Source organism: Mustela nigripes, chromosome 4 (genome assembly GCF_022355385.1).
Source record: "Mustela nigripes isolate SB6536 chromosome 4, MUSNIG.SB6536, whole genome shotgun sequence".
NCBI lineage: Eukaryota > Metazoa > Chordata > Mammalia > Carnivora > Mustelidae > Mustela > Mustela nigripes.
In genome coordinates, this window is record NC_081560.1 from 127,909,648 (window position 1) to 127,925,908 (window position 16,261).

General features: G+C 42.5%; 1 protein-coding gene, 1 long non-coding RNA gene and 1 pseudogene across 2 annotated transcripts in view; 1 reads left to right on the forward strand and 2 right to left on the reverse strand.

Annotated features, from left to right (window-relative positions):
* Window positions 1-4,689, reverse strand: part of ANK3 (ankyrin 3) — a 670,694-nt gene extending 666,005 nt beyond the window's left edge. The window contains exons 1-2 of the mRNA XM_059397460.1: window positions 4,491-4,689; window positions 4,077-4,218 (exon numbers count right to left, since the gene is read on the reverse strand). Coding sequence (XP_059253443.1) covers window positions 4,077-4,133 — 57 coding nt within the window. The 5' untranslated portion in view covers window positions 4,134-4,218; window positions 4,491-4,689. The remainder of the gene's footprint in view (window positions 1-4,076; window positions 4,219-4,490) is intronic.
* On the forward strand, window positions 3,634-15,880 carry LOC132016242 (uncharacterized). The gene is made up of 3 exons (XR_009403926.1): window positions 3,634-3,710; window positions 5,194-5,277; window positions 15,083-15,880. It is a non-coding gene; the product is annotated as an uncharacterized LOC132016242 (long non-coding RNA).
* On the reverse strand, window positions 13,707-13,974 carry LOC132015203 (meiosis expressed gene 1 protein homolog; annotated as a pseudogene).
* Window positions 15,881-16,261: the final 381 nt, after the last annotated feature.

Here is a 16,261-nt window from a genome sequence, read left to right on the forward strand (position 1 = left end):
CTCTAATACGTTACAAAGTACTAAAGACAGTTTATTAAAAAATAATAATAATAATAATACCATCTACTCAGATCTGAAATCATGTAACTTTCCTGTTACTGCTTTCTGCAAGCCTAACATAAGATACTTGCTAATTATTCCACACAGGACCTTCCCAAGAAAGGAAATTCAGGAGTGATTTCCATAAAATGTCAAAGAATTGACTCAATCTTAGTGTCATTGATCTCATTCCAGTCAAACAGGAACCTGATTGGTACCTGGACAAATCATTGTCCTTTTGAATATAAGTTTATATTCAAGATATAGTTTGCCTTTTCACACACTCTGAGACAAGTGTCCAGGAGCACTTCAACCATGACTAAAGATTTTGAAGATGTTACCATAACCATTTAGGGTCTGGTCAGAACAAATACTCAAAGCCTGCACTTACCTTTGACAGAATTTGAAAGTTCTTGAAAGTTATAACAAACCACAGTAAGGCTTCTAGTACTTAAAAAATACATCTAATACATAAAAATAATAATTAAAATTTATATTAAAAAATACAGATTTGGGGGCGCATGGGTGGCTCAGTGGGTTAAGCCTCTGTCTTCGGCTCAGGTCATGATCTCAGGGTCCTGGGATCTGAGTCCCACATCGGGCTCTCTGCTCATTAGGGAGCCTGCTTCTCCCTCTCTCTACATGCCTCTCTGCCTGCTTGTGATCTTTCTCTCTCTCTCTCTGTCAAATAAATAAATAAAATCTTTAAAAAAAAATAAAAATAAAAATAAAGATTTTAAAATGTCTCGAAGAAAGTAGATAATACCTAATTAACCTTAAAAATTATATCATGGAGGGGCACCTGGGTACCTCAGTCAGTTAAGCACCTGCCTTCGGTTAAGGTCATGATCTCAGGGTCCTAGAATTGAGCCCAGCATTAGGCTCCCTGCTCAGCTGGAGTCTGCTTCTTCCTCTCCCTACCCCCGCTCATTCTCCCTCTCACTCGCTGTCTCTCAAATAAATAATAAAATCTTTTAAAAAATTATATCACAGAAGGTAATGTTAAAATTTAAGCTGTTTTCACAAATTAAATTGTTAACAAAGGATGGATGAAAAATCAAAATTAAATGGCCCTATTCCAGGTACTTTTATTGTTCCAGCACTAACCCAACATCTTATGGGCCTTCACATTGTGAGATCTAAGAGTAGAGTTAGGTGATCAACAGTCCAGTCAATACATACAGGGAAAGGTTACTTCAGATCTGATTAGATCATTAGTAACCTTGATCTTCTCAGAAGGGTAAACTTTGGTAAGTTTGGAGACATTGCAGCAAGGTTACACATTTCAATTAGAATTTGTTAACTCATAAACGTTCTTGTATAAAAGTGTTAGTTAACTGATCTAATCAATTTCAAGTATTTGGTTTATTCGAAAATGTAAAAACGCCACTTACATAGACTAGAATTTCACATGACCTCCAATTGGAATTATGTCGATATCCTATAATTACGGTAACATATTCTACAAAAATATACAAACATTTTATGCATAAAAAAATGGGTAACTTTGAAACAAATAATAATTGGAAATCATCCTACAAACAACCACTGAGAGTCCAGAACAATTATATTCTTTTCAATTACCAAAATATTATTCTAGAATTAGGCAGACTCACTTGCTCCATTAACACTGTAAAAGGGAAATAAATTTTTTTTGAAATATTGAATAAAGGAAAACCACAGTCCTAATGTAACCACCACCACAAAAATGCAAACAAATTCAGAATCCACAGTGTTTCCTTGGATTCCAAAACACACCACTGGTCTTTATATTGTCTGAAGGACATTGAGCCACATTCTCTACTATGGAGCCTAACACATAGCTGTGCAGGTTATGAAACAGATATTTATTTATGCTTTAACAAAAAGAACACTGAGAACCATCATAAATGGTTTGCCATAAATAAACATTCTTTAACCACAGCCCAGATTCACAGCTCACTTACTTATCCTCCACTGATTTGAGAACTAAGAAATCAGTCCTGGAGATATTAGTAGATGTGTTGAAGATACTCAATAGATCGTTTTATTTTAGTTTTTGTTTAAGAGCTGTGATTTTCATTTTACATTCACTTTCAATATTGAAAATCTGCTTCCTTAAAGATGCATCCAACTGAGCCCAGGTCAGCAGATTACAAGGAAGCCAGAACTGCTAAGGCAGCAATCCATGTCAACTCTGAGACTGCCTCCCTCCAGTTTTCCTACTATAATAGCCTACCTACAGTAGTGTACCCTCCTTGAATAAACTTGGGTTATAAACCTAGGGTGACTCCCAGCCATGCTTTTAATAGAAAGTGGTCTCTTGGGCCACCTGGGTGGCTCAGTTGTTAGTGTCTCCCTTCAGCTCAGGTCACGATCCCAGTGGGATCAAGGCCTGCATCAGGCTCCTTGCTGGGCTGAAAGCCTGCCTGCTTCTCCCTCTCCCACTTCCCCTGCTTGTGTTCCCTCTCTCACTGGGTCTCTCTCAAATAAATAAATAAAATCTTAAAAAAAAAAAATAGAAAAGAAAGTGGTCTCTTCCAAAATTAGACAGGCCACATTTATTCTAAAACAAGCAAAATGAAAATTCAGAATCAAGGTAGTGATAAAAACCACCAATTCACTTTGCCAAGCAAAACTGAAGAGTCTTCTTCTGAGGACTTCTCCTTGACTCCCTGAGGATTTTGACAACTCAAGACATAAAGGCTTGAAGATTTGTATGTTTCAAGCACAATTCTACCTAACTTGAAACCAAGGAGATCATTGCTTTCAAGGCTACTCCAACATACCTGATTTTTTTAAAGTTGTTTCCTTATTTTCCAAAAATAGATCATGCAAGCTTGTGATTTTTTTTTAAAAGGCGGGGGGGGGGGGGGGTGCCTAGGTGGCTCAGTCTGTCTTCAGCTCAGGTCATGATCCCAGGGTCATGGAATCCAGTCCCACATCAGGGTTCTGCTTCTCCCTCTCCCTCTGCCTGCTGCTCCCCACCCCCCTACTTGTGCTGGCTCTCTGTCAAATAAATAAATAAAATCTTTAAGATAAAAACAAAAATTTAAAAAGTCCCAAGAAGAACGGGAAAGTAAGTCTCCCTTCCACCCGTCCTCACTCCAGGACCCTCCCCAAGGACAACTTGCTATTTCTTGAAGCCCCTTCCGTAGACATTCTATGAACGTGCAAACCTAATCAAGTATTTTAACCAATTATCCTCCATTCTACACCCAGTGGCAGCCGCAAAACTGCCGCTGAACGCCTCTGGGCGTAAAGGTGGCCATCTGCTCCAGGGTGTGGTGTGGAAGAGACTTATCTTGAAACTGTGGTTTCGCACATCACGCACCCGGTTTTTACTTCGTGTGTGTTTCCCTTGCACTCCTGGCTCTCAAAGAGGGCAAGAGGTAAAAACACCACAAGCCACTCCCCAGGTACAGCCACTATATCCCTACTGGATGCCTTTTACCTATGCCCCAATCTTTACGTATATTTTGCATTCTGACCCGATTAAATCAAGTATCTCGACTCACCCCCCTCCCCCCAAAAAAGGCGTAATTCTGAAGGTAACTTTCAGCACCAGGTGATTTCCTCCCCGCCAAACCTGCAGCCTACTTCGGTCGTGTCCTTAGGAAGGGTTCAGCCTGGCACGGAGTTGGCGGCGCGAGCCAAGAACACAGAAGCCCAAAGACGGGAAGCACGAAAAGGTGAGGGCGTCCCGAGCCCGGGGCCGCGCGTTTCTTAGAGACAAATGTTTCGAAGCAGAAGCCCCAGATCCTTGGGCGCTCTTTGCTCCTTCTTCGGGATGCTCGCGCGCTGGGGCAGAACACCAGCTCACGCCTCTGCCCGGGGCCGCAACTCCGGTCCCGCGCAGCCGGACCCCCGCGACCCGCAGCCATCGGGTCCCCCACCGCTCGCCTTGCCGGCGCCACCCGGCACCCCCAGGAAGGCAGACGTCCGGGCAGCCCCCTGCGCCGCACGGCTCCCGGGACCCCCACCCCCCCCAGCCCCCGGCTGCCCGCCCGCCCCCGCCGCGAGGGAAGCCACAGGTAGGGGGGCGGGGCGGCGCTCACCTGCGCAGAAGGGGTGCTCTCGGCGCCCGCCAGAGAGGAGGAGGTGGAGGAGGCCATGTTGTCGAGCTGCGCCGGCCGCTCCTTCCAGGAACTCCACTGTCCCCTCCCCGCCCCGAGCCTCCTGCCCCCCACTGTGGGACTTCTGCGGGAAAAGTTCGGCGGCGGCTCAGCAACGCCAAGCACAGTCCCGCGGCGCCCGCCCCGCGGCTGTCTCCTCCCCCTGCTGTGTCCGCAGCGCCCGCCAGGTGCCCGCCCGGGGCCCGTGCGCGGGGGGGCGGGCCTCGGCCCAGGTGGAGACGCGGCGGAGGGGCCGGCCGGCTCCCCGCGGGAAGCCCGCCCGGCGAGCATGCCCAGTCGGCGGGCGCTCGGGGGTCTGCGCGGCGGCGGGCGAGGGAGCGGGGGCGGAGGTCTTACCTGGGCAGGAGGGAAGCAGAGGTAGCTCTAGGAAGGGCGGGAGGGCACGTCCTTGTTCCCGCGGGCTGCTGAATAGAGTTCCCTTAGCCACCTTCATGATGAGAACAAAATAAGAGTAATAATCTCTGATTATTTGATTAATTGAACTATTCAAGTGCAAGGGAATAAAATCATTGAGCAATGTTGCATTTGCCTTATTATTATTAATCTATAGCATACAACCCATATAGAAGCAGTGTTTGCCAAGCAGATAGCTTCTAAACAAAGTCCATAGCCTCCCTTCCTCCCCACCGAGATGCCAGCAGCTCGCAGATTGCCTCAGCTATGTGTCCAGTTAAAAAATAAAACTCCAGAGTCGTCCGGGATGTGAGGTAGGCACTGAGCCTGATCTAGCAAGGAAATAGGGGACAGGACCTCTGAGTGTCCTTGTTTCTAGGAGCGTAAAGGGCAAGGCTTTCGAAGCTTCTGTCCTGGACCAGGCTGAGGGATAGTTCGATTCCAGATGCTCCCCTCACAACACTTCTTATTCGGATCTGGGTGTGAAGCAAGGCAACTACCATCCCTCACTAATGTCTTGCGAAAGGTGAGCCCCTCCTTGGTGTCAGGGGAGATGCGTTCAGTCTGCGCATCAACAGGGCCAGGGCACTAAAGGACCGCGGATCACATTGGCTAGAAAGTTATTCCCTTTTCAATTCTCTTTCAGTTCTTCTGACTACTACAAGGAGAAAGTATTCTGACCCTAAATTCTCTGTTTATCAAAGAGCGGGTCCCACGGTCAAAGCCCTAGGTAAGCACTGGTATCTAACCAGAATTTATAGCATTGTTAAATTTTCATTGTTTAGTTTCATTGTTTATTGTTACTTTCTATTTAGGGCAAGTGAAAGTGGTTTTCTGTTTAAGGTAAGAGACCCACAGTTTCCTTTTTAAGCAAGTGTATGTAAGTTTTTTAAAAATACATAAAGTAATAATTCAGATGGGACTGAGATAAAGCAAAATTCCAGAGGTACGTGAGGAATCACTGAAATGCACAGCAGTGTTTTCAGCAGCTAGTGACAGCTACACACAGGAGTAAGTCCTTCACCAGAAAGCAGTGTGTTAGCTCTACCTCTGATTTAACACCTAGCTCACTTCCTCCATAGCACACAGAAAGCTGAGATAGTATTTATTGGCACCAGCTCTGTGTTGGGCTCTGTGCTAAGCATCTTATTCATATTACCACATTTAGTCCTCCCAAAATCTTTGCAAAATGGGCAGTAGGATCTGGAAATTGAATCTCAGAAACGTTATTTTGGCCAAGGTCACAAACTAATAGAGCACCAAAGACTCCAAAGTTTGAGCATTCCTAACTTGACTTTTAAAAACCACTTCAGGGGTGCCTGGGTGGCTCAGTGGGTTAAGCCTCTGCCTTTGGCTCAGGTCATGATCCCAGGGTCCTGGGATGGAGCCCTACATCAGGCTCCCTGCTCAATGGGGAGCCTGCTTCTCTCTCTCCCTCTGCTGCTCTGCTCAGTGGGGAGCCTGCTTTCTCCTCTCACTCTCTGCCTACTTGTGATCTCTGTCTGTCAAATAAATAAATAAAATCTTTAAAAATAAAATAAAATAAAAAATAAAAACCTCTTCAGAATTTAGCGTGTCCACATACCCCCCGAAATTTTATATCAAATTCAAGATTTCACAGAGATACTCTAAAAATTTAAGAGCCACTGTTATCATTATTTACAAAACACTCCCATGTCTTGGATTATAATGTCCATGGCAGCAAATGCTCTGTCTTCTTGTATCTTTACTGTACACAGCTTAGTGCTTTATCTCCTCGGCCACTCGGGAATTGGTTGAGCCCAATCAGGCACACATTTCAGTCTACCAGAACGGGGTGGGGGCGGCTTGGGAAGAGCTTCGCTTGGGTCAATCCTGCACACACATGGGTATTTTACTAGCCAGCTCCCTGGCACACACAGCCATAAGAGCCATCTTAAACAAGTGGCAAGCAGCCAACCAGGTAGACAAAGGAGGAAGATACAAAAACCCGGCTGGAAGTTAGCACAAGAAGCAGTACCTGGGAGATGAGCCCAGAAAGTCGTGCTTTCCTGTAGAGCTATTCCAGTCCAGTCTGCTTATCAGGCCGCCTGCTTCCGAGAAGCACTTGTGTTCAGGTAAAACATACTTCTCCTCCAGAGGCAGGCTGCAACACCTGTGAAAAAGCTAACTACAAGAAGTGACTGGAAGTCTGGCAGCACTTTCCTACCTTTAAAAACTAAAATTAAAACAAAAACTTTCCATACCGCCCATGACTGCCTCTAATTTTGGCCTTCTTCTCTCTGCCCCTCCTTTCACAGTCTTAAGAGGACAGTGGTCCCTTGCACACTCCTTCAGAGTTACTCTCTGCCCCTCCTCACTTACTGAAGCTGCTCTTTTCAAATCAAAGTTGACATCCTTTTGGCCATGGCCCTTGTGGAGCTTTCCAGACATTATCTTGGCTGATCTTTCTAGGGCACTTAGCATGGTCCAGAGTTTCCTTTCCTTCCCCTTAAGTATTTTCTAGTACTTCAGTCTTCCTTACTTTTCATACCAGGCACTGTCTGTGATCTCAGCCACATGAAGGCTTCAGCTCTCACATAAAAACTCTCAAGTCCAACTAAGGTTATTTCCTTGAGCCCCAAACTCATACTTCGTCATGTCCAAAAGGGAATGCCAAGCAACACAGACCTGGAAGCCAGGAGAGAAGGCTAAGATGTCCTGAAGGGGAGAAGGCTCTACACCTCCTCCCTCCCAGTCCAATCAGATACTGAGTCCTAATTCCTTATAATCACTCTAAATCATCTCCTCTTATCCATGCCCACCACATCCCTACCTTTACCCTCCCACCTGCTACAAGTTCTTGAGCAATTACTCCGTGCCAAACCAAGCCAACTTGCATTTTCTCATCATCCCTCACTAGGTAACTACAGTCGCCTGAATTTTGTGTAGTGCGTCATCTCTGTCACCCAATATTATGATTTTTCTAAAACTTCAAATATCCTCACATGACTACACACTGTTAAAATCTTGCATGAGCTTTCTTTATGCTTCAGGGTAACGGTTACAGCTGTCTCCCCCTGATCTCAGCTGTTCTCCCTCAGCATCTCCATCCGCACGCCCTTCTCCATCTCTGTCGCAGGCACACCGTACAGCCGGCCAGCCTGAACTATTTGCAGTTCCCCACCCCCAAACACCAAGTCCATTGTCTTCCTACAGGCTGTCCCTACTGTCTAGAGAACCCCTACCCAATCCTCCAGTCCTTTGTTGCCTCCATTGTCTCTGTGGAATGAACTCCTATTCATCCAGCAAGACTCCATTCAGAAAATAAAACTTTAAGGAAGCCTTCTCTGACATCTTTTCAATTAAAATGTGGTACAGGGTGGCCTAGCTGGCTAAATTGGTAGAGCCTATGACTCTTGATCTTGGTTGGAGTCATGTGTTTGAGTTCCACATTGGGCATAGAGATTATCTTAAAAAACAAAATAAAATAAAATAAAAATATTTTAAATGTTCATCACCCTCTCTTTGTTCTTCTAAAACACCCTGCAGTGTGACTGTAATTATTTTGAAGAAAGGCCCACACTTTTCTGAATTCAGAAATCTTAAGCACGACAAAAATCAACCACCTATACCCAACTTATAGTCTTCATTCTGTTTAGTATGAATAGTCGCAGGTTTTAATTGTGAGGTACTACCCCAGACTCTTTTATGGGTGTTATGCGGTATATTGTATGTGCACCATATGAACATTCTAAAAATTCAGCATTGTGAAACACATCTGCCTTGAAAGGTTTTAGATAAGGTATATAGATCTGTGTAAGCACTGCTTTCCTTGTCTGCCTCCCCTTTTAATCAAAAGCTTCTTGAAGCATCCAACTGTGTGTTTTTCATGTCCAAATCTCCAGTATCTAACACAATGTCAGGCTCCACAGAAGTTTGCTGAATAAATCTAGGATATATTTATGAACTTGGACTGTATTTCATAGGATTGATTCCCAAGGTCGAAACCCGATACCCTTCTTTGCTTCCCGCGTGGCTTTCCCTCCTCTGGGCTACACTATACCTTGCATGCACATCAGATTTCTCCCTGTATAATCATTGTTTGCATAACTGTGTCTGCAGTGAGATGGAGCCGGTTGAAAGTGAAGATAAGGATGTATTAATCTCTGTATCTCTGTGTTCACAGTAACCAGCACAATATCACACGCTTTACATCCTGGCTCAATACACTGTTTAATGATAAATGGTAGGAAAAAAAATCAAAGGAGGAGAGAGGAAGAAGGAAAGATGAAAAAGAATTTGGAAGAAGTCTGGGTGAAGATGATTTAATCACTATTAAGAGAACTCTAAAAAATATTCTGACCATCAGTCACGTCACAGTATTTGTCATATTTGTGCATCAACTTTATTATTTAATATTTTTATTTACATCATTACTTTTTAATCTAAAAAATCTATTTATCTATTTATTTATTTTTAAGATTATTTATTTATTTATTTGACAGGCAGAGACTACAAGTAGGCAGAGAGGCAGGCAGAGAGAGAGAGAGAGAGAGGAGGAAACAGGCTCCCTGCTGAGCAGAGAGCCCGATGTGGGGCTCGATCCCAGGACCCTGGGATCATGACCTGAGCCGAAGTCCAAAGCTTTAAACCACTGAACCACCCAGGCGCCCCATAACAAATTTATTTTTAAAAGAAATATTACCTTACCGAATTAATGGAAAATCACTTTCACTTGCACCCAACAGATATGATAAAAAAAAATATTGTAGATTTGCTGATTTATTCTATATTCTGTCTGAGGCCCTCTCTCATCAATTAAAAAAATATGTAACAAGGGTTAAGAGGACACAAACACTGGCACTATATGTCAACTTTCTCCTCAATGTTAATGGAAGGAGTGAAAAAGAACTGAAAAGGGACAATCTTATACAATTCGACATTATTTAATACTTTGTCCTTAAGCCACCTAAAGTTACCTCAAGAACCACCATTGTAAGGATGATATGAACTTTCTTATCCTCACTCTGCTTCCACATTTATATATTTCTCCACAACCTCAATTAGACACTCTGTTCCTTCCAGAGCAATTTCTACTGCGGTTTGATTCAAACTCACAATTGTGGTTAAGCAGTAGGAATTTCCCACCTGGGCATTAGCAAAAGAGAAAAGTTGATTTCTTACACGGTTTTACAAAATCTGCAATAAACAGGGAAATAAGAGGGGCACCTGGGTGGCTCAGTGGGTTAAGCCCCTGCCTTCGGCTCAGGTCATGATCCTAGGGTTCTGGAATCAAGCCCCAAATCAGGCTCTCTACTCAGCAGGGAGCCTGCTTCTCTCTCTCTTTCTCCACCTGCCTCTCTGCCTACTTGTGATCTCTCTCTGTCAAATAAATGAATAAAATCTTAAAAACAAACAAACAGGGAAATAAGAGTTACTACAGGAAACTATTGCCTGTGAGAAAAATTTTTTTAAGTTCGATTATGGTTAGTGAATATGTGTTTGTTTCCTAAGATTAGCAAGTAACAGAAAAACATTTCTCAAATAAAAAACATATTTGGTTACCGCTATCCATGGCGACTGTGACTGTGTATAAAAATATGTCCCTTAATTTGTAAATTTTATGAGAGAAAGTGGCTCACCAAGCACAAGGTTGAACCAAAATATTTTCCCTCTTGCGGTCTTTGGCCTCTCTCCCTATTTATGGTTTCAACAGTGTAGAAATTCATCCCCCTAATATACAATAAAGATGATGGGTTAGCCATATTTTTATCAAGGTCAACTGGAATGAGAAGGCAATGTTTATTTATTGAGTAAGTTTTGCAGTCCCATGTAAAATATGGTTAAATAACTTACTTTAGTGTCCACTTCCAGTACTTAATTCCTTAAATTTCTTTAACATTTGAAAGGAAATAGAAATTATTTGGGTATCCCCTATGGAATGAGAAATACTGTTTGACTCAACAAAGTATTTGAGATAAATAATTATTGATTTAAAAAACCCAATCACATGGATGCCTGGATGCCTCAAGTCAGTAAAGCATGCGACTCTTGATCTCAGGGTTGGGAGTTCAAGCCCCGGTTGGGTGTAGGGATTACTTAAAAATAAAATCTTGGGGCATCCGGGTGGCTCAGTTGGTTAAGCGACTGCCTTCGGCTCAGGTCATGATCCAGGGTCCTGGGATGGAGCCCCGCATCGGGCTCCCTGCTCAGTGGGGAGCCTACTTCTCTCTCTCCCTCTGCTGCTCTGCCTGCTTGTGCTCTCTTGTTTTCTCTAATAAATAAATAACATAAATTTCTCAAATAAATAATCTTTAAAAAAAAAAACAATTACATAGTAGTTTACAAAATGGGATAATAAACTTCATAGTAATAATAAGTTTCATAATTATAATAAACTTCATAGTAGAGTTGCAGAAGAGAAAAGACCAGTGTGGTAAATTCTACCTTCTCATTACATTCTGAGTATGACAACTTTTCATCGATTCCTCTTAGCTTTGGTCTGGGATTTCAAAAACATATAAAGTGATGGTAATATGAATGATGCTAACATCATTGCTCAAGAATCCATAGAAATACCCCTGAAACAAATAATAAATTCATCATATGTTAATAAAAAAATTGAAAATTAAAAGAAAGAATAGATAGAAAAAGTTTCCATAAAGCAAAACTAATTAACAGTAGGAGATAAATTGGTAACTTTCAGCCCCATGTTAAGAAGGCAAGCTTTCCTTATTACTGTTGCCCAACTTCCCACTGAAATGATCTGTGTTGATTCTAGTTGAGGGTGCTTAGGAAAGTAAAGGAAAGGAAGACTTTGAATTGTTCATTGGTGTAGCATCTAGGTCACAAGAGGAAGATAATAAAAGAAAATGATACCTGAGGGACGCCTGGGTGGCTCAGTCAGTTAAGCATCTGCCTTCAGCTCAGGTCAGGATCCCAGGGGATCAAGTTTAGCGTAGGGCTCCTTGCTCAGTGGAGCACCTGCTTCTCCCTCTGCCTGCCCCTCCCCCTGCTTGTGCTCTCTCTGTCTCTGACAAATAAGTAAATAAAATCTTGGAAGGAAGGAAGGACAGAAGGAAGGAGAAAGAGAAAAGGAAGGAAGGAAAGAATTAAGTAAGTTAAGAAAGAAAAAAAGGAAATGACACTTGAGAACCAGATGTGGGAAAATAAAAAGGAACAGACTTTCGTTTACATTGTTTTCTCTTTCCCCGACATTCTCTCTTTAATTCTCTCTCGCTTCCTTTGCTCTTCTCGGTCCTGATTCTGCTAAATCAGAACCAAGCTCTCTTAATTCAGGTGTTTTCATCTTTGTCCTGAGCCAAAGGAAAAAAGAACCAAGGAGCTCCTTGACCTACTCCATGCACTCTTTGCTCCCAGCTCCCCTAGAATTACCTGTGTTTTATAAACTCTTTCTAATGGCCTCGTTTGGGACTTCTGCATCAAGGTATTCTAATTGTATACCACGGTGTGATATAAAACCTTGCACTTCAAATCTGAGTTTCTTTAAAAAAGAAAACAGGTAAATAGGGGTGCCTGGGTGGCTCAGTGGGTTAAAGCCTCTGCCTTCCACTCAGGTCATGATCCCAAGAGTCCTGGGATCCCACCCCGCAAGAGGCTCTCTGCTCAGCAGGGAGTCTGCTTCCCCCTCTCTCTGCCTGCCTCTCCACCTGCTTGTGATCTCTGTCAAATAAATAAATAAAATCTTAAAAAGAAAGAAAGAAAGAAAGAAAGAAAATAGGGAAATAACTAAACTCAATTTGTTGAAAATAGAAACACACCAGCACAACTCCCCAACACTGCCCCAACTTCTGCACCCTCCTGAGACCACCAAAACTTTTTGGTCACTAGGTCAATCCTGTAACTGATCATTTGATTTTGCCCACTCTCCCCTTTGTCCACTCTTTCAAGAACAGTATGTGTAGCTTGCTTAAATTTTATACTGAAAGTTTTAGAGAGCCGTATGAAATACTTGTGGATACTCAGGATCCTATAGAACCAAGACTCAGGGATCACTGACTTAGTTAAAACGGAGAACTACTGAAACGGTCTTCACGATCTTCGGTTCAGTCCTATCCCTTCTTTATAGTATTTTCATCGGTTTCCCCTTTGGAAAACTGGCGCTTCCACATATAATTGAGCAAGTTTCTCTACTGCAAAAGGGTGCCGCACCCAGGAGCCATTCACATCACAGAGTAGAGTTGAATATTTCTATCACATGGTTTTGGCAGACAGCCCTAAAAAAAAAAAAATTTTTTTTTAAATATATTTACTACAGATGGAGATACAGTATTATAAAGAAGAGGGTCTGCCTTTTTTTTTTTTTTTAAGATTTTATTTATTCACTTGAGAGAGAGAACAAACAGTGGAGGGGGCAGAGGGAGAAGCAGGCTCCCCACTGAACAAGGAGCTCGATGTGGGGCTCTATCCCAGGACCCTGGGTCATGACATGAGCTGAAGGTAGACGCTTAACCAGCTGAGCCACCCAGGCATCCCAGGGTCTTCCTTTCTTCACACGAAGATACTTACATGCTGTCCGGCAGGTCTTCTCCAAAAGGGAACATCAAATTCAAAGTACCAAGAAAGCAGGAAGCGGTATATGTCTATCCCCACAGGTCCCAGCAGCTAGCACTGGCTCCAACGCAGGCTTAATGCTAAATTAATACTTGTTGACTGCCTGACTGAACTCTATTTCCATATGGATTTTCCAGTTCATTGAAATATATTACTTGGTAGGAATGCCTGGGTGGCTCAGTTGGTTGAGTGCCTGCCTTCGGCTCAGGTCATGGTCCCAGGGTCCTGGGATGGATCCCTGCATCGCGCTCCCTGCTCAGCGGGAAACCTGCTTCTCCCTCTCCCACTCCCCCTGCTTGTGTTCCTGCTCTCTCTATCAAAATAAATAAAATAAAATAAAGAAATATATTACTTGGTCTCTCCATTACTTATCCTCTCTTACACTGAATTTATAAATCTGTAGTGAACGATTTTAACAAGACTGTTTTTTTTCAACGTTCATGCTTTTGCAGTTCTCTTTTAGAACAGAACAGGATGATTGATACCAGGTTTCATGGCTTTTGTGTTTCAAAACATTCCATTGAAGTCTGCATTTTGAATCATTTTATAAAATGACATTTACATGATATAGAACAAAGCCATGAATTCTTAAGAAATAATGACAAGTAACACAAAGAACAAAGGCTAGTACGCATACATTTTCACTTTGTGGACTTCCTTGTCATCACACTCCCTCTGTTTGTTGTAGTAATAGAAAGTATTGTCCCTTCTTTGGAGTTTCTTCACGTATCCTGTCTCTGGCCAACTGATCTACCATAGAAACTTGTTTCACCTGTTTGTATTCAATTTCATCCCAAGAGCCTGCTTGCTGAAATCTGTACAGATTTCCTATGTCTTCTGACCATTTTTTGGCACAACTTACTGGTTTCGGTTTCACGTCAGAACTAGCCATGGCTAAAGAAAGAAGTCTTACTTCCAATTATTTCTCCTGGCTATTCCTGGTCCAGCTTCTACATCGAGATCTCAGTTCCGACTGCTTCCCTCTGCCTGGAATCGTCATGTTCCAGTTATCCCCATGACTGGTTTCCTCATCTTGGTCTTTGTTAGTATCAACAAAACTATTGATAAATAGAATGGAAACATAAAGACATTATATAAATAATGTGATGTTATTTGTTGGTTTATAGGACAATGACATGTGAAGGTTATTTTAAAAGCTTGCTCTTGTTAATCACTTCTTTACAGGTGGGTCTCCTCTTTGGCAGAGCACTTGAGAAATATACCACATGACGTGCCACTAGTATTTCTCTGAAAGCACTGCGTCCGAGGTGTATAGATAGAGTACATCCGTCTTACATTCCTTCTAGTCTTCGTTACAATGTAGACCAGGGTTAGTAAACTTTTTCTGTAAAGGGCCAGAGATTAAGTATTTTAGATCTTACAGACCATGTGATTTCTGTTACAACAAGTTGGGTACAACCTCACTGTTGTACAATGACAGCGGTCATACCTACCAGGTGGGCATGGTTATGCTCCCACGTACTAACGAGAACAAGTGGTGGGCCACACGAGCCGGTTTGCTGACTCCCAATCTAGACTGCCAGCATGCTATCCTTTGGCTTTGTAGTAGGCACTTTGTTTCATCTCAGGTAATCCCCCAAACAAATCTCCAAACTCCGTAAAATGGGTGAGGAAATTAGCGCTCAGCAAGCTGACTTTACCAGCTTTGCTTTGCTGGTGAGTCAAGTAGTTGGGTCTGTCTAGATCATAGGTCTCTCCTTGCTCAGAAGTCACCATCTCTGACCCAGAATACCTGCCCTTGCATCCTAACTGGTCTTGCTTCCCTCCTCCTTCCTAAAATTCACCCTTGTCACAACATCGAGAATGTTCTTTTTTAAACGTAAATTAGAACACATGACTCCTCTACTTAAAACCCTCCTGTGGCTTCTATTGCCTTTGGAATTAAAACTAAACTCCTTATCCTGCCTATGAAGCCTGCCATTGGCTTGGCGCCTGCCTAACACTCTGACCTCACCCAGTGCCCTATTACTCTTCTGCAGGTTCCAGCCCCACCAGCCTAAATGCTGTTTCTGAAATGAGAACCCTTCGGCTCGTGGCTTCTCTACCTGATGCACCATCTGCCGGAAACATCTTCCCCCAGGTCTTCCTGCTACCTCCTCCTTCTTGTCAAGAAGATGTTAACCTCAAGATTGTTTTCCCCAGAAGCCTTCCAGGATCCTGCAGCCTACGCTTCCTCATCAATCGTGTTTTTCTTTGTACAGTGTTCATTCCTATGCCAACTCTCTAGTTCTCTGTTCATTACCTGTCTGTCCCTCTAGAATGTAAGTTCTATAGTCTTTTTCCTTTTTATTCGCTGTTATATGATTAGAACATCCAGTGGTGCATGATATTTATTAAGGACTCAAGAAATATTTATAAACATCTGCTTAATGAAAGTTTATTAACAAAAATCCCATGCTCTTCCTCACAATTTACTACTTCCCAGGACTGGCTGAGGCTATTTCTCATGAGTCACATTCTAACGGTTGGGAAACCATTTGGTTTGTGTTGTTCCATCCATATTCCTTAACTTGTATTTATTACCCCACGAACATAAGCAGACAAAAACAAACCATGCCAACTACATTGGCCAGTTAGTACAATGCAAAGATGATGCTATGCTCCCTTTAAAGAACAATACTGTTGAAAGTGACAGCCTCATCTTAATAGCGCTTAAATTCTATTGTTTAGATAAGCAGCCTCTCTGTGCAGTTTAACCCTAGAATGCCATTCTTCAAAGGTCTCATTAAAAAATGAAAAAGGTATGGTCTGTATGGAATAAAGAAACTTTCATTTCAGACCAAGTTCAGAATTTTTTTCCATAATTATGTCTTACCATGAATATGATCATATGTATTTCAATTCTTAACTTGATTACAGGTCTTCACAAGTAGGGACCACATTTCATTTCATTCCTGTAATGTTCAACACACAGACATTTAATAAATACTTAATGTCTTAAATAAAAAATCAGAAAGGGGAGGAAACAGTGGAAGTGATTGATTTCAAGGCAGTCGAAAGTCTTCTGAATCACCAGCCTGTTAAAAGGAAGCAAAAACCCTTTGATTTGGGATACTGAAGAGCATAGTTGTGATTTAAAAAAAAAAAAAAAAAAAGTTAGGATCAGGATTTAGAGGGACCCCTCTCAGGGAGCAAGAATTCTTGTCCCCTTACAGGTC